At 35.7% G+C, this 21,915-nt stretch overlaps 2 protein-coding genes across 6 annotated transcripts; both read left to right on the top strand.

Moving 5' to 3' along the window:
• The first annotated feature begins 226 nt into the window (after positions 1 to 226).
• Positions 227 to 14,550, top strand: LOC101897663 (tumor protein D54). 5 transcript variants are annotated; one of them, XM_011293191.3, is made up of 6 exons: positions 227 to 470; positions 7,743 to 7,855; positions 7,917 to 8,077; positions 10,391 to 10,450; positions 10,638 to 10,842; positions 13,668 to 14,550. In XM_011293191.3, the coding sequence occupies exons 1-6, from the start codon at positions 461 to 463 to the stop codon at positions 13,761 to 13,763; spliced, it is 645 nt and encodes a 214-aa protein (XP_011291493.1). In that variant the 5' UTR covers positions 227 to 460; the 3' UTR covers positions 13,764 to 14,550. The 5 variants fall into 5 exon arrangements, with proteins under 5 accessions (XP_011291493.1, XP_058986908.1, XP_019891575.1 ...); XM_020036016.2 differs by lacking the exon at positions 227 to 470 and adding an exon at positions 4,381 to 5,134; XM_020036050.2 differs by lacking the exon at positions 227 to 470 and adding an exon at positions 4,405 to 5,134 and having other exon boundaries at positions 10,638 to 10,800.
• Positions 14,551 to 18,876: 4,326 nt separating this feature from the next.
• Positions 18,877 to 21,453, top strand: LOC101897256 (peptide-N(4)-(N-acetyl-beta-glucosaminyl)asparagine amidase). The gene is made up of 8 exons (XM_005174763.4): positions 18,877 to 18,964; positions 19,034 to 19,450; positions 19,512 to 19,627; positions 19,684 to 20,208; positions 20,262 to 20,584; positions 20,645 to 20,729; positions 20,795 to 20,891; positions 20,950 to 21,453. The coding sequence occupies exons 2-8, from the start codon at positions 19,057 to 19,059 to the stop codon at positions 21,369 to 21,371; spliced, it is 1,962 nt and encodes a 653-aa protein (XP_005174820.1). The 5' UTR covers positions 18,877 to 18,964; positions 19,034 to 19,056; the 3' UTR covers positions 21,372 to 21,453.
• The last annotated feature ends 462 nt before the right edge of the window (positions 21,454 to 21,915 follow it).

The following is a 21,915-nucleotide window of genomic DNA, read 5'->3' as shown; positions in this document are numbered from 1 at the left end:
CTTTGGCTTTTCGATCGAATTTTTATCAATTGGTCAAAAGTCGACCTACACATCCCTGCCGTGGCTTAATTTTCCTCAAGTCTCATTCGTAAACAACAGATTACCCCGAGTCTTTGCTTTCTGTTTATTTTTTACCGGGTATTCCTTTGTGGCCTTCAATTTCGTTTCGTTTGGGACGTTTTTCATTTGTGATTTCCACGCTCGCATCGAACACTCAATTCCCGAACGTCGCCGTTAAGTTAGAACAAGACAACAATAGTTCTATTATATCATGTTAACCATTCGCTTTGTAAACCTATCGTAGAAAAAAGAAGACTCAAATAAAAGAATTACTTAGTTACTTGTAAAGAATACAAAAGAAATTTAAGACATTTTTATAGTTTAAAAGGTCATTTTTTACTATCCGCCTACATTTTCATAAAGCTTAACGAAACTTGAGCAAGAACAACTAAGAATAAACATGGAAGAACGTAAGTACACCAATAGAAATACTACAGGAAAAAATTACATATCCGCAGCTACATAGCTTTTTTAAACAATGAGTGATTGATGGATGAATTCAATTAAATATGCCGACCAAAATGTTGAATTTGCTTGGTGATAAACGAAGAACAAATAAATTGATATGTAGTAGTATAAACAAATGTGAAATACTGTTGGGAAACTGGAGGAAAAAACGTGACTCACAGGTTTTTTCTTCTTTTGCATGGCTGGACAATGTGTCGCCTGGCTTCTTCATTAATGTTGGTAGGTGGTGGTGGAGTAGGAGAAGAGTTTTGATTTTTGAATTGCCTCATCAGCAGTTTTGGAAAAGAATTTCAGATTTGGTTAAAACAACATTTACATTTTTGGGGGAGTTTTTTTCGTTAACATCTAATTTTTGACGTGGCATTCTTTAGCATCCATGTTAATAGTCCATGCGGTCTATGTGAAGTGCCAAGAAATACGATACTGATTAGAGGGAATACGTTCTTTGTGTTGGTACATATGTAACTACAGACATATATAGGTTTGCGAATGCATTCATGTTTTTTCCGTTTCCTCTGCATTGGGTTGATGGGAATCAAGTGGAAAAAACTAAAAATTAATTTATAAATTTGCGTTGTTGTTGTCATTTTTTGATTTAAAAGAACTCAATTGAATTGGCCATCAATTGTAATAAAATAAATATATAGATGTAGCCCTGTTTGGATACACATTTCTGATGGCATTGTTCCAACGTATTATCAATGACTGCCTCTTATATGCATTTTATCAGAAATACAAAAATGTCGTGGTCAATGTCCTGTATATTTGTTTGCAAGATATGTGCAACGTCCAAATGACTATATTCCAAAATAATGTCTGTTTTATGTATGAACTTTCTTGACCCCATTCATTTTTTGTAAAGTTACAAGTCTTAAATCTGTTGATATTTGAAAAGTAAATTTTGATGTATATACTTATATTATTATTTATCTAAGATGCTGCTCGAAATGGCCATAATTTTAAATCTGTTAATACATTTTGTCCAACAAAGAAATGTTTTGAGTTCTAATTAGAACCTTTTCCGAAAAAGAAACTAATTCAGTTTACGTCACAGCATTTTAAAAGGCGTTGAAATCGAACTGATAATACAGTAGACGTTATCAGTAGTGATTTAATGTATCATTAAATTACTTTTATATTTGGTTTTTGTGTTATAATTTGAGACATGGCATGGTTCGAGACGAAGATATGCAATATTATAAAGACTAATTACAAATATATCATTTGCTTTCCATGATAGGAACGATTAAGTTAAGTATGCGCAATTGCTTTGAACAATAACTCCACTTAGAGACTTGCTAGGCAATTGTGTCCATCCCAAAGTGTAAGGAAAAAGAGAAAGAAGGGGAGAGAGAGACGGGAAAAAGTATGATGTGTGATCCATGAAGAATTGAACGCGTCGCCTTTAGCCCCTTTAGTTTTTTGGCTAACTGAAAAATTATTGCCGGCTCAGTTTCGGGGAATGAAAATAAATCATGCAGAAGTTGCTTCCCCATATGCCAATGTCTAAACCGAAAAGAGTTGAACGGTGGCATAGTGAGTGCATCTTGACAGAAGCTGCAGTAACCGTTGTCGTCGTCACCCTACTTAGAAGTTGTGGCCCTTATGCTACAGGGACCTGTGATTACTCCCACAAGTGTTAGACCTGAATTCCCCATGGATATGAGCAATCTTAATCTCTTTTTAGGGAGCACGGGCCAATTTTTTTCTTAGAGACGATTTCTCTATCCCCACATCGATTGCCTCGTATCCAACTCTTGCCAATTCAACTGCTGATTCATTACCGGATATATTGCAATGGCCTGAAATTCAACAAAGCTTAGTGGAAGACTTCACTTATTCCAGTGCAATCAGAGATTTAATGGAACATGAATTTTGTACTTTTAGGGATGCTTGACATACATAGTCACTGTATAGTTTCCCCAGCAGAAATTGGTTTTTATACCCTCCACTTTGAAAAGGAGGGTATATTAACTTTGTCATTCCGTTTGTAACATCCCTAAATTTTCGTCATAGACCCCATAAAGTATTTATATTCATAATCAGCATAAAATTCTAAGTCGATTTAACGAAGTTCGTCTGTCTGTCTGGTCGACTGTCTGTCTGTCCGTTTGTTGGAATCACGATACAGCCCACATTAGAGCTTCAAAATTTATCAGAACAATTTGTATTGTGTCTAGGATGGTTGGTATTGAAAATGAGATATATTGGTTCACTTTTTGATATAGCCGCCATACAACGGAACCTTCCGATATTCGGTATTTAGATGATTTCTGCCACATTTTTTCACGAATTTGTCTAAAAATTGGTATTTGTAGATCGCAATGGGTGGCGGAACATATATATAGGTTCAAGTTTTGATATAGCCGCCATATAACGGTACCTCCGAATATTCAGAATTTTGATGATTTTCTACACATTTTTCCACGGATTTGTCTAAAAATTGGTATTTTTGTAGTTCATAATGGGTTCTATCTCCGCTAGCGGAACATAGTATATATAAGTCCACATTTAAGTATTGGCCTCATATAGCGGTCCCTCTGGATATTCGGTATTTTGATGGTTTTTGCAACATTTTCAAATCCGTTGTCTAAAAATTGGTATTCGTAGTTCATAATGGGTTCTAGCTCCAGTGGCAGCGCATTGAAAATTTAGGTCTACGTTTTCCTATAGCGCACACATAACGATACCCAGCGATATTCGGTATTTTAATAATCCTAGTCACATTTACCCACGAAATTGTTTCAAATTTGGTATTTAAGAAGATTTGGTAGATGGTAAGAAGATTTGAATTATAAAATTGTCTATGGAGGTTCCCGTTTTGTTATGGCCCCATTTAACGGCCTAACCCATTTTTTTTTTGAAAAGTTTAACAGCATTATCCACACTGTTTTACTGGTATTTGTAGTTTAAAGCGGAACTCGTTTGAATTCAGATATTTTATATCAAAATGTTTTGTTCATCCAAAGGTGGGTAATGAAGGGCATTATCTTAGAGATAGCTGTTCAAGGGCATTATCTTAGAGATAGCTGTTCAATATTTCACGAGATTTTGGATTTTGTAGAGATAGTCTCATTTTTCACTTGATTTAGAAGTTTAAGAGTGGAACCCTTATCTCAAAATAATGTAAAAAGCTGGAAACATTTTTACAAAATTTGATATTCCTTGTCATAAATAGCTCTTAATGGGTTAATAATCTACTTTTTTGTTGTTGTATTTGTTATAATCAGCATCGTTGGCTTAATTTTTTTCCAGTCTGTATGCACATATATATGTATGTATGTATGTATGTATCTGATCGTACACTACTTATATTCGTTTATTAGGTTTATTGTTTTTTGTACTCTTACTCTTGTTGTTATTCGGGAACTTGGTTTGTTGTGGCCAGAATTGTGAAAGCATTTTCGGTTTGTGTGTGTGTGTGTGCTTGCTTCACTTTGCCACTTCCAACAACCACACTACCACAGAGATGAATTCTTTGGCCAACAAACTTGGCTTGTTGGCTGTGGGTACCCCATTCATACACCACATGTACATACTAGATGGTATGGCTGATGATGATGTTGTTAGTGTCTGTCTGTCTGTCACGATCCATATTTGCTGGCTGTTCATTCTACCCAACACATTTTAGTTTTATGCTGACTTCAGTTATCCAAAGACTTTAAAGAAAAGAAACATAGACGACACCTAAAATTGAAAATGAGTTGACCAAGTCTCCATAACCAAAAATATATGGAGGTTTTTACTATCAAAGAATTATTAACAAAGAATAGTTTTTTTTTAAAATAACTATTGAAAATTTACGAATCTCGTTTTTTATTTTTTTGGCTAAGAGCAGCAGCTGTGTATCAAAAGTGCTTGGAAAATAGACATAGCATGATCAAATTAGAAAGTTTCGTTGTTAGTGAATTTTACGCTTCGCAGAAGCTTAACAAAATATACAACAGCAACAGAAGATCAACAAAAAAACGTTCGTTATCAAATCGAAGGAAAAAAGAAAAACAATTGCTCTTATTCAGAAATATTTTGTAGAAGGAAATTCCAAACTGCAACAACACTACGCATTTTCAGCACTCCCATTGTCATAGTGGCTCTAGACATAATTAGATGATCGTTTGATTTGGGGGATAGAAAAAAATGTCCGATTCGGAACCTGTCAGTTTGGAATTCATAGAAGATCCGTATATACCTCGCCTCGAAGATGCAACACCGTCTTTGGATTATGGTGCCAACTGTGATTGGAATCATCAGCCGTCGTCGTCATCGTCCACGTTTGCTGACGATGAAACCGATTTGTATTTACGCAATCTAACATTAGATCAAATATTCTACGATGTCGATTCCGACTATAGCAATCAATTGGAATTGCAAACGGTGGAAACGGAATTCATCATTTCCAAAATAGCCAATCAAAGTCCCTCGATGTCGATAGCCAAACGTTTTCGTTTGAAATTTTTCACAACCAAACGAACAATGCGTGATGTTAAAGTGACCTTTGTGGATTTTTCCAAACCCTATATAGCAAAAATTTCAAGTAGTGAAAATTATAAAAAGTTCCTTAACATTGGATCTCCATCAGCAGCAGCCTCAGCAATAAATGCCAAAGGTAATCAAATGTGTAGTGTGGTGTTTTTTTGGTGCTAGAGTCAATGACTGGGAAACAAGTTTATTTTTTTAAGTGTGGCGGAAACAAAATATGTTGTTACAAAAAAAGTAGAGATTTAAACAAGTAAAAAAACATTAAGTTCCACCGGGCCGAACTTTTAATACCCTCCACCTTTGGGTAAAGAAAACATTTTTATATAAAATATCTGAATTCAAACGTGTTCCACATTAAACTACAAATACCTATAAGATCGTTTGGGTAATACATACTGTTAAACTTTTGAAAAAAACATGAAGTGGGTGAGGCCGTCATATAGGGGCCATACCAATACGGGAACATCTATAGACAATTTTATACTTCAAGGATTGTCATCTACCAAATTTCAAATAATTTCGTGGAAATGTGTGAGGATTAAAATACCGTTAAAATATCGTTATGTGTGCGCTATAGGAAAACTAACTATTCAATGTTCTGCCATCGGAGCGAGAAACCAAATACCAATTTTTAGACAAATCTGTCAAAATACTTGAATATCCGGAGGTATCGTTGTATGGGAGCTATACTAAAACGTGGACATATATATACTATGTTCCGCCACTGGAGCTAGAACCCACAGCGAACTACAAATACTAGTTTTTGGACAAATCCGTAGAAAAATGTGGCAAAAATCATCAAACTACCGAATATTGGGAGGTATCGTTATATGGCGACTATATCACCTATATATACTATGTTCCGCCATCGAAGCTAGAGCCCACTATGACCTACATATACCAATTTTTAGACAAATCCGTTGAAAAATGTAGCAAAAAACATCAAAATACCCAATATCTGGAGGTACCGTTATATGGGGGCTATACCAATATATATAATATGTTCCGCCACCGGAGCTAGAAGCCATTGCAAACTACAAATACCAATTTTTAGACAATTCCGTAAAAAAATTGGCAAAAATCATCAAAATTCCGAATATAGGGAGGTATCGTTATATGGCGGCAATATGAAAACCTAGACCGTTTCAATACCAACCATCATTTTCAATACCAACCATCCTAAACACAATACAAATTGTTCTGCCAAATTTTGAGCTCTTGTCAAATAATGTGGGCTGTATCGTGATTTCAACAGGCAGACGGACAGACAAACTGACTGTCATCAAGGTGGAGGGTATAAAAAATATAATGATGGAATTTTTCTATACGGCCATTATATCCGAAAAATATACCAGTATGCTCATTATCTATGAGTTAGGTTCCTTTGCGACCATTACATTCGATCTGAGGTGCCTATAGACGATTATATTTAAAATAAAGTTGTGATGATGTCATTATCTTCGAAATAATGAAATGAGATAGGGCTACCACAAAGTCATATCTTCCGAAACCCCAATTTCATGGGAATAATGTTCCGATACAGCATTAATATACGCGATATAATGTTTATGTACGGCCATTATCTCCGGAAAAATGCCCATATGCGTTACAATTTAAACCCTGGTATATAATTGAATAATACCAAATGGTGGAGGGTTTTAGGCTCTATTTTATCTTGCTATACCCTACACTACATAGTGGTAAGGGAATTTGTCTTTGCGCATTTGTTTTTAAAAAAAGAAGGAAGCGAGATACACCCATAGTTACCTTTGAGGATCTTCATAGAATCACTTTCTGAGTCGATTTTGGCATGTTCGTCCGTTCGCCCGTCTGTCCATGTATTCTTGTGAACAAAATACAGGCCACATTTATTATCCGATTGAAATGACATTTTGTTTGGCCCAAGGACGAACCCAATTAAAATTGGTGATAATCGGATATAGCTTTGGATATAGCTCCCATATAAATCTTCAACCAATTTCGGGTTAACTGTGCATCAAATGACCAATATAAGTCCAAATGACCTGAATTTTGGTACATCCCACCGAATTCGGTCTAGAAACAAGTACATCGAATATGGAGAATATCGGTTCAGATACAGCTGTAGCTCCCATATATATGTTTCCTCCGATTTGGTGTTTAAGTCCCTCATAGTCGTTATATGCATTCGGCAACAATGATATATGGTATCAGATATCTTATAGAGCTCAAAAATACCTTTGCCAAATTTTATCGAGAACGGTTAAGATTTGGATATGGCTCCCAAATATATCCTTAATCCGATTTCAGGTTTATTGTGCAAATAATGGCTAATATCAGTCCAAATGAAGTGAATTTCGGGACGTACGTTTCCATTTTGTGGAACTTAAAATACAATCTAATAAATATGTATGGCGGTGTAGGGTATCATATAGTCGGCCCGTCCGACTTTAGACTTTTCCTTATTGGTTTTTCTTTTACAAAACATTTGTGATCTAAATAAATTCATTGCCCATTTTAAATTTCATACATTTCATGATAGAGATATGAGACAATTTAAAATCGTTGTCTGTTTTTTTGTATTAATTCTAATATTTTGGTCCTATTTCTTTTCTATGCATTGCATGCTCCAAACAATCTGTCAGTGTGTAAGTACTAGAACATCCAATCAGTTCTATTCCTTCGGACTTTCTTAACATACTTAATTTCCTGGTTAAATCGAAATATTATTTTAATTCAATTTAATTTGTTTATAGATAATACTGGAAATACTTCACCTGCAGCATCCGTTGCCTCAGCTGATATTGCTGCTGAATTTGCCGCACTAACAGTCGAAGAACAAGAGAGACAAAGAGCTGAATGGAGTCAGGTATGGCGATTTTTGATTCACAATTTCATGTTTTATTTAATACTTGTATGCCTTCGTTTAGGAATTGGCTCGTGTTGAAGAAGAAATCAATACCTTACGCACTGTATTGTCTTCAAAGATGCGCCATGCTTCTGACCTTAAACGTAAGCTGGGAATTACCGTTTGGAAGGAAATTACCGATGATATGAATCAGGGCATCAAATCGGTCAAAGAGAGCTCAGTGTAAGTATTTAAAACAAGAAAGCGAATTATTATTAAAATTAATTTATAAAAAACTTTATGTGAAAATATTCAGGTGTGTGGGTGTGATGTAAAAGTAATTGATGAGTTTTATCATAAAACTAGAATATATCTTCGAATGTGACAAGGGTTAGTTTGAATTAACTTTGTCACATTTGACACATAGTGTTTAGTTTTATGACTGACAATTCGTCTAATCGTCGTAAATCATTTTTTTTATATCCTCAGCCATATGGTATATATCATTTGACACGGCCAAAACGCGCCTAAACGAAATAACGGTTTTAGACCCTATGTATCTTTGGACCAATTCCGTTTCAGGACATTTGGAGTTGATATAGCGATGTCCGTCCGTCCGTCTGCCTGGCTGGCGCGCACCATAATTCTCGAAGGGAGTATCCGATTTGTTCCAAACTTGGTACATCGCAATATATTTGTCAGACTTAGATCGAGTTTGGAAAAGGGCAATATCGGTTCACTCCTTCTGGTTGGTACCTCCCCCACAAAATGTCAACATTTTCAAAGGAAATAATTTACTGCACAGAAAGAGAAAGGATACTCCGATTTTGCTCCAACTTTGCAAATCCTAATGTTTGCATCAGTGCTATTTCAGGTGCGAAAATGGACAATATCGGTCTACTTCATCAATTACCTCCCCCACAAAGGGTCAAATTTTGAAAAATTATAACTCTTATAAAATTTAGTGTAATAGTCCGACTGTCTTAAAATTTCACACATAACAATATTTTTATTAATCCAAGGTCTGGTGCCTCCCCCACAAAGGGCGAAATTTACAAAAAAAAAAAAACAATTTTTTGCACAGAAAGATAAGCGACAATCCGATTTTGCTCCAGCTTTGCAAATCCTAATGTTTGCGAAAAGTTATAGGTTAGATGCAAAAATGGATAATATCGGTCCACTCCATCCAGTACCTCAATTACAAAGGGTCAAAATGTTGAATAATTACAACTCGTATAAAATGTGATGTAAGAGTCCGATTGTCCTCAAGTTGCATACATCACAATATTTTTATAAACCCAAGATCTGTTGTGAAGATATATCTTATGGTTCTTCTGGTACCTCCCCCACAAAGGTCAAAATTTTTGAATATCCATGAAGCTCATGAAACGGGAAATTAACATCCGATTCCATTCAGACTTGGTACATCTCAATTTTTCCATCAACACAAGATCTGTTATAAATATGGTAGAGATCGGACGATTTCTTCTAGTACCTCCCCCACAAAGGGTCAACGTTTTGAATAACTAAAACGTTTATAAAATCAGAAATAAGCATCCAGTTCTTTTCAAATTACACTCGTCACAATATTTATTTTTGCCCAAGGCCTGGTGTAAAGATGGGATATATCGGTCCACTCCTTTTGGTACCTCCCCCACAAAGGCTCAACATTTTGAATATCACTAAAGCTCATAAAAACCAAAATTAACATCCGATTCCATTCAGACTTGGTACATACAATATTTCCATCAACACAAGATCTGTTATAAAGATGGTAGAGATCAGACCATTTCTTCTGGTAACTCCCTAACATAGGGTTCTAGATTTGGAAAAACAAAACGCTCAAAGAAAGCGAAATGAGCATCCAACTCATTTAAAAAATCTGTTGTGGGGATGATACACGTCTGCGAACCCCTTTTGATACCTCACCAACAAATTGCCACAGATTTCAAACCTTTTATCTGTCTTAAACAATTCGGCGATTCTTTACAACTTGCTATGTCTAAATATTTCTCTCAACCAGAAACCTGATATAGATATGAAATTTATCGGAATTTATGATTTCGCATAAAATTGGATATAAATGTTGGATTTTCGTCAATATCTGTTACCTCACACATATTTCCACATTTTCCAAAAATTTGCTCATATCTCATATAAAGTATAGGAGTAGTCGATATAGTCCAAACATGGCGTGTTGGAATATTTATATTAGACTTAGGTCAACAGTTAAAACAATCATAACTCAAGGCTGAGGGTATACATCTGTCGGCTAAACCGACTGATACTATTTAACTTGTTTTGTTTCATAAATTCAATCAATATATAGCAAGAAAATATACCAATTATACACGCTTTGTAGATTATATCTATCCTTGTAGATTATATCTAATACACCAATGTACGCATTCAAACATACATCTTAAGTTTATTTAGTTTGTAATATTTAGTTCCTTGTTTTATGTATTACTTTTGTCTATTTCCTTTGTTTGTTTATAATTTTTTATTTTATATTTTGTTTTGTTTTTTTTATTTACATATTTAAACCGTTTTAAGTTTTCAATCAGTTGAACAAAGTGTTGGTAATTTCACAAAAGCAGTACATGATGCACCCATGTAAGTAAGATGTGCCAGAGATGGCATATTTGTCTAATTAACCATTTGATATAACTAACACAATTAAGTTCAGTAAACATAACCCCAACTAAGTGTTTTTAAATAATTCTCAATGCTTTTCTCTCTATTTCGATGTCGTTTTAAACTATTTAATGCATTTAATTAATTTTTTGTGTTTCATTTTCAGTTTCCAACGTACTGAGTCTGTTTTGAAGACCACTTCGGAGAAAACAGCATCGGTGTTTGGCAGCATCACCAGCGGCATTACTTCGAAATTTTCACAAATGAAAAATTCCGAATCGATGAGATCGATCGAAGAAAAAGTTGGCTCAGCCTACGAGAATGTTAAAGTAAGCTATGAACACAACAATTTTTTGTGCCAATCTCATGCGGTAACTACTATTCAATATTTACTTTTATTTAAATCTTTGCAAACAAAATTATATATAATACACGCAAAATTTGTTCAGGACACACTTTTATGCAACACATGAACCTAAGGACAATATAGCAAAACATAATATGAGTTGTGAAAAAAAAAAAAACATTGTTCTATAACTTGAAAAAGCCAAGTATCTCGGCACCATCCTCAACCAGCCCTTGAACTGGAAGAGAAACGTCGAGGAATGTGCTAAACAAGGCTTGATAGCCTGCTCTCCAACTCCATACGAAAGAGCTGGGAAATGAAACCGTATATCATTAAATGGTTATATGAGTCAATCGTCCGTTCGATTTTGACTTATGCTGGTTTAGTTTGGTGGCACTGTCTGGGGAAGGCTTCTCTCGGTAAAAACATTGACAAAGTCAAAGAGTAGCATCACTATTGATTTCAGGTGCACTCAGAAGCACACCTCAGTCTGCCTTGGGCAACCTACTTAACTTGAAACACTTAAGTCTATTTGTAGAGGGACAAGCTGCGAGATGTGCTCAGAGACTCAAGGAACATGGTCTATGGCGTAGTCAATCATTCGGTCATTATGAAGTATGTGGAAAACTTAGGGGGTCGGGTTTTGAACAGTGACTATATATCAACTGGGCTAGACTTCGAAACACTGGACATCCACATACCTAGCAGAGACACTTGGACCCGGAAAAATCCACTTTTCAGCGGTATAGCTATATATACCAATGGCTTTAAGATGGAAAGTGGAACGGGTGCAGGTTTTTTCTGCGAAAGCCTGAATATTCGGAATTCATTCAAACTCAATAAATACTGTAGCGTATTCCAGGCAGAAATCTTTGCAGTTGAACTGAATGGGCCGGTGTCAATATAAATGTCGATAGTCAAGCGGCCTTAAAAGCACTAAAAACAACCACCATCAAATCTATGCTAGTCCTGGAGTGCAGGATTGCTCTGGAAAAAATAAAGTTCTTTATTAAGTTTTGCTGGGTTCCTGGTCATAGTAACATCTCCGCCAATGATACTGACTGCTGAAGGCTTTGTCAAGACGAGAAAGAGATATAAACTCTGGAACAACTTACTCTGCCACTGTCCAACTCTTTTAGAGCTAGACTGAGGCTCACGGGTAAGCAAAATCTGTCTTCACTCTCCAATACTGAGCTGTCAATAATGGACCAGCAGGTCTCCGAGAGGAGCGGTTGCTAAGCAACTGCGCATCCTCTAGCCTTACCTATCCATATCTAATAATAGCACATATGACTATTATTTGTGCATTATAATGGTCTTAGACACTTATCCCAGGGTAAAGCTCCTGTATGCAAACTATATTCAAGGAAGGACTTGTATACGAGTTTTTATTCGAGGGATTCTATTCTATTTTTCATCGCAGCCTTTTTTACTGGTCTCTGGTTCCCTAAATTAAACCTCATGTTGTGTTTGGATACGTCCTCTCGAACTTCCAAACGAGCTTCAAGTTCGTTCTTGTCAGTGAGCTCTGATCCCCATCGACATACCGACTACAGTAGTTTACAGCTTGCCGATATGCCTTCTTATCTCTTATCTCATTGGATTTAGCGCTCTTGATGTCGGGAGAGATCTGCGGTAGAGTCCCAATCTGTCCTCTTCCACTTTGATTGCCTCCTACCTTGAGAAGGCCGACTTGTTGAATTTCCGTAAACTAAACCTCATGATGGGTATGGATATATCCTCTCTAACTTCCTAACGACCTTCAGGTTCGTCCTTATCAGTGAGCTCTGATGGATCCCCTTCGAAATACCGACTACCATAGTTTACTGTAGCCTTTTTATCCCTAATCTCCTTGGAGATTATTGTTGGGAGAGTTGAGTCCCGATCTTTCCTCTTCCACTTTGATTGCCTCCTGCCTTGAGAAGGTGGGCTTGTTGACGGCTTTGTATTGAAACCGCTAAGGCCTATTTAGGTTGACTTCCTTGGTAGTCAACCCTTGACTAGAGATCGAAACATGGATTACCGTGGTATCTATGTCCAGTTCTTAATCGTATATCGGGTTTGCCAGAAATCTACAGCCATGCTGTCTTGCTGGCCGCAATTATTTGTCAAATATCTATCGTTTATTAGGTTAGGTTATATTGAAAAGAGGGACGAAACAAATCGCCGCATACCCTGGTGGGCATATACTTAAGCCAGTATAGGCCTGTTGTTCCCTCTAGACTAAAGTATTTTTAAAATCATCGTTTATTAGGTCCAGTGTCAGAGCTACAGAGCTACTACAGGTAGCAGACGATCCTGAATCACTGTCCGAGTCTGATCTTAGAGTCACTCTTGTTGAGGTCGAGTTTAACTTGGCACTTCTTCTTTGACTGAGGGTGCCAAAACGTCCATACCAGCATCGGTCGAAAAGTTTTATTTTTAGTTGGTGATTCAGGTATCAACGAAGTTTCGTGGAATTACTGTCTGTACTGACTGCAAATGAGAATTTCTTATGTGTACGAGGTCGCATAACACTCCAGCATTAGGGAGGCCCTTCTTTTTTGTGTGGGGACCAGCACAGAAGTTTGGATATCTTAGGGGCGCTTGGAGACCCGCTGACTTTCCGCGACTCCTGTTTCAATTCGCAGCTACCCAATATATATACGGGTCTTTCCACAATTCGCAAACCTGTGGGCGCGTCCGATAGCAACGAGCTACGCCTCGCGAAGTTGGAGCGTTAAATCACACTTTCTTAAAGAACACAACTCAATACTCAGATAAACTTTCACAAGCATGCTTTTTTATTTGCAATTACTGCTTTATTTCTCAAAAAACTAAAATTTACATTCCATTTCCATTCTTTTTCAGACAAAAGTATCCACTTCTCGTTCTGGATCGGTTAGCAGTTTCCCAGATGCTTTGAATGAAAACAACTCACCTACCGGTGGATTAAACTCACCTTAAAAACAACAAAGACCTATAGATTTGGAGATCGGTGAAATGTCTTATATAAGTTCAAAATAGTATACACAATATTGCAAAAATGAAAAACAACAATCAAAAATAAAGAAAACAACAAAATAACAGAAAGAAAGCTTGGCTTTGAGAGTGTGTGCAAGCGGGAAGGAAACCACCACCAATCATGCACGCTCAAATGCAATATAACATCAAATTCAATCAATGTTAAGAACAATAACATCCTTATTTATTAATAATATTTAACTTTTATAGACATTTTGCATATTGTGTAGACTTTTTATGATAAACAAAAAACGATACAACAACAAAAAGAATGCTTTAAAACTATTCAATAAAATATTCCTTTAAATAATTTTGCTTACTTGATTAAGTTTCACATTACCATACATACCATATGGAACACTTAAAAAAGCTCTATTTCCCTAATTACAAATAATACACACACAACAGTGTTTTATAAATGATTATTCCTGTACATCAATCATTCGCTGTTATACTCTGATGTCTTGTTACTGTGTCACTGTGAAAGAAAACTAACAACAACACAAATGTATTAAATATTTGCCCACAAAATTTTGTAATATTTAAAGAAGCAAGACTCTAGCTTCCTGTTTTTTGGAATACTGTATTTCCTACACATATTTTTGTTTGTTTATAATGCGCCCATTCAATTGCCTTTGAATATTACATTTTCATGCTTATTTACTATATTAATATGTGTATGTCTATTTCTACTATTAAATAAAAATGTATTTATACGTAAAAAATATAATCGGTGCATTTTTTTATTTTTGAGGTTCCTGCTAAGCAGGCTATGCTGTAATGCGGATAAGTATATATTTCGTTTCAACTCCGAAGACATTTACATTTTATCTAGTTGATGCTGTTTTAAAAACAATGCAATTTTTCAAAATTTCAGTTTGGCTTGGGACTGTTTCCTTCTCACAAATAATGATATTTAGCCTCATTTTTATTTTTTTATTACTTACGATTTTTAACGACATCTTGTTTATTCCGTATACTGTATCAACAGATCCCTGTTAATATGAGTAAAAGCATTACGGCGTTAAAACATTGCGATGAGGTAGGCACTGTAGTTATTCAGGGCTGTCATAGAAACCAATTTTGTCACTATTGGTTTTAAAAACGACAAGAAAAAATGATTTGGTGTCATGAAAATTAATGTTTTCGTTTTTATTTTCGAATTAGAATTTTATCGGTTTTGGTTGTCATAGAAGCCAATGTTATTGGTTTTGTTATTGGAAATAAACCAAGTTGCTTAGAGCTGTCACTTTTCATTTGCTTTGGATTTTTTAAACAATTTTTTTAGGATATTCGAAGGACTGAAAATGTGGATTTTTTAAACAATTTTTAAAGGACTAGAAACTTGGTTTTTTTTTAAATTTTAAAGGACTATAAACGTGGATTTTTTAAAAATTTTTAAAGGATATTTAAAGGACTACTAATTTTTAAAGCATATTTAAAGGACCATAAACGTGGATTTTTTTAAAAGAATTTTTAAAGGATATTTAAAGGATGTTGCGGGTGGCCCATGAAAGTATTTTCTGTTTTGGTTTATAAAAAATTAATTACCAGCAGCAAGTCCCCGTCCATTGCTGCCGGCAAGTAGAAAGAGAACCGGATACGCGAGGTGGCCGGCTCATATGCAAAATCCCAGCGTTGCCACATGTAATTATGCTTGAGTAGGGAAATACAACTCTGGAGTGGAGAATAGTAGGGATACGTAGGTGCGTTTAAAGCATAATATGATAAAAAGGAAAAATCCGGGAAAATTTGAGAAAAGAGGGAAAATCAGCTTGCTTTTTGTCCCTATAAAAAGGCAGAGCGGGGAAAATGTCGTTAAAGTCGTTTTGTTGTCTGTTGTGAAGGAGTACCATTGTTTCAGCCGCAAAGTTAAAATTATAATTGTTTTAAGTAATACAAATTGTGGTTGTTTTATTGTGTTCAGTGGTGTTTTAATATATGTGTTCGTGCGAAATAACTATAAGTAAGTTAAGTGCAAATTATGTTATAATGTGTATTGTGTTAAAATCTGTATTGTGTTCAGGGATCGCGCCAACGTTAACCCTGTTCTGGAAATATTGGCCCCTCCAGATATCTTCCTGGAGGTGGTCAGCAATTTTGGTGGTCAATCCATATTTTTGGAAAAAAATCGGCCCGAAACCAGCAGCCAAACTTGTATGTTGAAAATTGATCCCGTGCGTGTCTGATTGCCTTGTGATGTCTGTTGTCTAAAAAGGAGAAGAAAGTTGATAAGTACCGGCGATATAAGGTAACATTTCTATACATACCATAAGAGCCGTGATTCTCCATTAAAATTAGCATTTGCCTCCAATGGCACGAAAATAGCGCCAAACGCCCTCATGAAGCGCTAGTTGAAGACATCTAAAAATTAACAAAAAAAGGCATTACTTTAATATATTTTGAAAATAACAAAAGGATAAAACACAACAAAAATTAAACAACAGCGACGAACAGATTGAATCAAATTGTATCTATGTTTTAAATTTAGTATAAGTGTGAACGTCCCTAATTTATAAGTTAGTACATAAGCTTTATTTATCGATTTGTGAGGATTTTTAACACCTAGGAAGAAAACGTGAGTGTAGGGTTACCCCAGTTAAGTAGGACTAATTAAATGTTTGTGTGGACTGTATGGTAATGTCCATTAAAAATTACTAAGAGAGCTCTTTTAGGGAATTTATAAGATTTAGTTTATCGGCCAGATTTGGGCCGTTAGTCCTAACATTATTTGGTGGTTGCCTGAGCAATGACCCACAATAATTGGAGGTGTTAGGAATTTGTGAAAATTTTTGTTTTGTGTAAATTTAATCGTTAGAATTAAGACAGATATGAGAATAAATTGTTTTGATGTGTGATTGATGTTTTGTAATATGAACTATTAAGTGTTTCTTTGTGAGAGAGGGACCTAGTCTGTATGTAACTGAGTGGTAGGTGTTAGTGGATTTTGGGGCCCTTTAAATTACTACTTATTTATACAGGATCAAAGGGTCAAGGACGGGCGGGCAAAGTGTGGGAACTAAAACACCAAGTTCCCTTGTCATGGTCGTACGTAGTGTTTGTCGTTTTCTTTGGTTGTTTTATTTGTTTTTTTTTTGTTTCAAGTACCTCCCTTTTTGATTGTTTGACCCCTAGGGCTGATGGTGGAAGGGTTGAGAACCCCCCCTGACGTAAATATGCCTCGCCTGAGCCTGTCGAAATCCCACCATTTACCGCTTCGAGCGGCACGTAACAATATGGCGTCTAAGTTAGGCGGTCCATAAAAACATAACGCCCAGCTCCATCAGGCGGTACATAACAAGGACTATAAACGTGGATTTTTTAAAGGTCTATAAACGTGGATTTTTTTTAAGATTTTTTAAAGGTCTATAAACGTGGATTTTTTTTTAAGATTTTTTAAAGGACTATAAACGTGGATTTATTTAAGATTTTTTAAAGGACTAGAAACGTGGATTTTTTTAAAGATTTTTAAAGGACTATAAACTTGGATTTTTTAAAGATTTTTAAAGGATATTTAAAGGACCATAAACGTGGATTTTTTTAAGGATTTTTTAAAGAATTTTTAAAGGACCATAAACCATAAATCTGCCAGGCAGCTTTATGAGTAAGTTCACAATAAAAAAATTTACTTACGCTATCTCCGGCAACTCCAGTGGGTTGCTGAAATCTCTAAGAGCTTTTCTCGTCACCTTTTTTGAGCGTTCTTCGTCCAACAACACAAAAACTACCACTGCTGATGCCATCTTACTTTATTTATAGCGACTTATTCCTTTTTTTATTTACTTTACTTTTACTGATATTTCAATGACAAAAAAACACATGTAAGCAACAACAGCTGTTTCGAACATTGGTTTTATTTACATTCGAAATTGACAAAACCAACTTGGTTTCATGACACCAAATGAAACCAACATTGGGTTACATAAACGACAATAAGCAAAACCGACATGGTTTCTGTGACAGCCCTGATTGTATTTAATAGGACAACAGATAGCCCCGTTTTTTTTCAGTCAATGAAAACCATTCGAGCATTTGTTATAAGTTTATATTCTGTTAAAACTTGTAATTCAATACAGATTTATAGTTGAAGAGTTAAAAAAAAAAACAAATTTTTGCAATTTTGTGAAATTAAAGCTGCATGTATAGTTACATTAGAGAGACAAAGAAAAGATAACGGACAATTATGAAATTATTCATTTCCGCCTCTGCTTCGGCTTAATTAATAATTTTTATTTTATTTTTATTTTAATTCGGTATTGATCAGATTTTTTACAGAATACTGTTTATTCCGGGCTTTGTATCAACAGATCTAACGAATTTGATGTGTGGCCTGTCGGTTTGAGTGAAAGCTTTAAGGCGTTAAATCATTTCGATGGGGCACTGTACATTTGAGCAACGGGCAACAGAAACAACGGTCTTTTGTGTGTGATCTGTGCGGCGTCGTTTGCAATTTTGTTAAAAATTTAATGAAAACCTGTGCAATTATTCCATGGTTTGTGATAAAATTAATGGTGTAGTAATTGTGTACGTAATATATATTCTAATATATTTGGTAGGCTCATGGTTTCAGAAAAATAGTGATACATAGGTATGTTATCAGTTTCAGCATACTAGAAGCTCAAAGCTCCCTCGCAGTAGATAAGGAACAATTTGGCGCTGATAACAGCGTTTTTGCGAAATTTTGTGGAAAAGCTTAATTGCAAAAACCTAGTCAATTTAAGCAAAGAATTTCTTGTAATTAAGAACCCAATCTCAAGAATTTACAAAACCCATACATAATTTGCTAGTGTTTATTGAGAAAATTATCTGAGAAAATGAAATATTTTATTTATATTTATATTTCATTTTGTTTTATACCATGAAAAGGCTAATAACATTTTGGCGTTCTTAAAATTTATCGTACAGACCTTATGTCATCTGGCCATTCACCAAAAACAGCTGATCATCAGTTGTTATTTTGTTGTTGTTGTCTACATGAATTCGCTTCGTTTTTTTTCGCCTATGTGCACATCTGGTTTTGCGTTGTTTTGTTGGGGCCAGAGTGGATTTGATTTGTAAATTGTTAAGATAATAACAAATACATTCCAATAAAAACGAATATATAATATATCTCGAGAAAAAACTGTGGTTGTTTGTAGTAGAAGGCATGTAAATTGACGATAAAGCATTCCATTCATTAGATATTTACTTTCTAAGCGCAATATCATCTTTAGGAGAGATAGTCGTCATCATCAACATGCCACCAACAAAGGAAATCAATTACAAATCTATTTGGTCGATTGAACCGGCTGCCTCCTCGTCGTCCCGGCCTCCCAATCCTAATACACAATGCTCGCAAAGAAATACCAAAGAGGCATATTTAGAAGCTGTACGCATAATTTTGTTACTTTTAGATAACATAATTAATCATCCGAATGAAAATAAATATCGTACCATACGAATCGAAAATAAAACAATTAAGGAAAAATTATTAACACTGGAGGGTTGTGTTGAGCTCTTAACGTCCATTGGATTTCAGCGAAGCGATGATCAGTATACATTACCCAATGATAGTTCACTCGAACTCATCCGATCGTATCGTGATGCGTTGAGCAAACGTAGAGAGTTTTGGATGAATAGAAAAGAAGATGGTAAGTAGGGTTTGTAAATGGTCATAACGTCTTCCCTTTATTAAATTCTTTTATTTTCTAGATGCTCTCCAAGCCATACCGACAAATTTGAGTAATATTAACCCAGCAACATCTTTATCCGCACCCATACAAGCTTCCAAACCCTACAGACAACGAATAAGCTTTCCTCGCTTTTTGGTAAATATAAAAATAGTAAATTTGGTTACGTTGTTTTTACTTTGAGCACTTTTCAGCGCACTTCCAACCAATTCTTGGCTTCCTTGGAACAATATTCGGATGCTGTAATGCAATATGAAGATGAGCAATTATTGGCTGCTGGTCGTCAGCTAATACCTATTGATGAATTGACACAAAGGGCTAGTGAAAACTACTTACGAATTCAAGAGGAATCGTCCAAGGCTGTGGAAGAGGGAAAACCTGCTCCCAAGGAACCCGGTATACGTGATTTAATTTTAGTTGAGTTGGTGGCATGGTTTAAAAACGACTTTTTTGAATGGGTCAATTGTTTGCCATGCAAAGTTTGTGGCAGTGAGGAGAGTAAATTAAGTCGTACCGTACAGGAAGGTGATGTTCGGGTCGAAGTTGGTATATGTTGTGGTCAAGAGACGAAATTCCATCGTTACAATGACATCGCCGAGCTGTTGGTGTCGCGCAAAGGACGTTGCGGCGAGTTTGCCAATTGTTTTACATTTTTGTGTCGTTGCCTTGATTATGATGCACGTATTGTTCATCCGCTGTTCGATCATGTGTGGACAGAGGTAAATATTGACAAATTCAATTTGACTCTTAGTAAAATTGATTCTTCCCCCAGGTCTATTCCGATACAGAAAAGCGTTGGATACACGTTGATCCCTCCGATAATGTTGTCGATTCACCCCTAATGTATCAACATGGCTGGAAGAGAAATATCGATTATGTATTTGCCTATTCCTGTGATGACATACAAGATGTAACCTGGCGTTATTGTAACAATCACAAAGAAACTCTACAAAAGCGTCGTTTTTGTACGGAAAGTGAGCTGATCGAAGCTTTAATTACCATACGTAAGAAACGACAGGCAAACTTGAGTGATGAACGTAAGAAAATGCTAAGTCAACGATGTATGGTTGAGTTGATAGAGCTGACATTGGAAAGGTGGGATAATTTAGAGCCCACATTAGATGACATATTTAATGATTTATTTTTAAATTCTAGGAAACCAACAGAAAACGAATTGAAAGGCCGAAGTTCAGGTAGTTTGGCATGGCGCCAGTCCAGGGGTGAACATTCTTTTGATAATGTAAGAAAATATTTTGTTTTCACTCAAAATTCCACTTGTTTAATCATATCTATTTATAATTACAGATTTTTGAATTCACTCTACTGGAAGAGGAAATAAATCAAAAACAGTTTAATTTGCGTTACTCATGTTCCACTGATAACTATGAACGTTACATTAAAGGTGAGACATTTGAGTATATAATACATTTCAACATTAATTGGAACAAATCTAATTGCAGATTCCACCGGTCTTTGTCGCACAATTTCCAACTACAAAACATGGCAAAGCTGTCAGCATTCGTCGAAAAATATTTTGCGTAAAGTGGAACGTGATTGGAAAATGGTTTATTTGGCACGCCAGGAAGACAGTCCATATGGTGAATTGGTGTGGAAATTTAATTTCAATGATACCCCACTAAAAGTGAAATCCTACAAACTGACACTGGAAAAGAAGACATTTGGTGAAGGCCAAGTGGAGGTGATCCTAAGAGATAGCCAAACCAAAGAAATTCTCAAAACTTTGGTAAATTGTAAATCGTTTGAAATTTGTGCCAAATTATCGGGTGGTAAGGGTGATGTTGCCTGGCAACATGCCCAACTGCTTCGTCAATCGTTACATTCAAGTGAATATCCTTTTGAGTTACAATTAGAATTTGAATAACACAAGAGAAAATGTGGTGCAATAAAAGTATTCAGTTTACAATGTCAATGAAGAAAGTTGACAGACATTATGAAAGAAATAAGGATGAATGAATGGTGAAGAAATTACAAATATTATGAGGGCGAAAAGGTAAGCAGATATTTATTTTTACAGACAATATGAAAGTAGCTATTTCTAGAATTTTTGTGAAAACAAATATAACATTCATAATTGAGTTCCGGAACCTGCAATATATGCCCTTCCCTTTTTACTAGGCGAATTTGGCCGAGTAAAAATAGTAGCATGCTTGTCATCTAAACTTTTGATTTATTTAATTTATGCCGTTTGATTTTACCTTTCTTTATACCCTCAACCGTATGGCTAGAGAGGGTATGCGTCCGTCTGTCTGGCTGGTGCTCACGATAACTCTCGAAGGGAGTGTCCGATTTTCATTCAAACTTGGTACATCGTAATATTATTTCCGAACTTAGATCGAGTTCGGAGATGGGCAATATCGATCCACTCCTTCTGGTACCTCCCCCACGAAATATCAATATTTTCAAAG

Source organism: Musca domestica, unplaced genomic scaffold (genome assembly GCF_030504385.1).
Source record: "Musca domestica strain aabys unplaced genomic scaffold, Musca_domestica.polishedcontigs.V.1.1 8, whole genome shotgun sequence".
Classification (NCBI taxonomy): Eukaryota; Metazoa; Arthropoda; class Insecta; order Diptera; family Muscidae; genus Musca; species Musca domestica.
The sequence above is the reverse complement of the archived record's forward strand: the minus strand, read 5'-3'. Positions and strand labels throughout refer to the sequence as shown.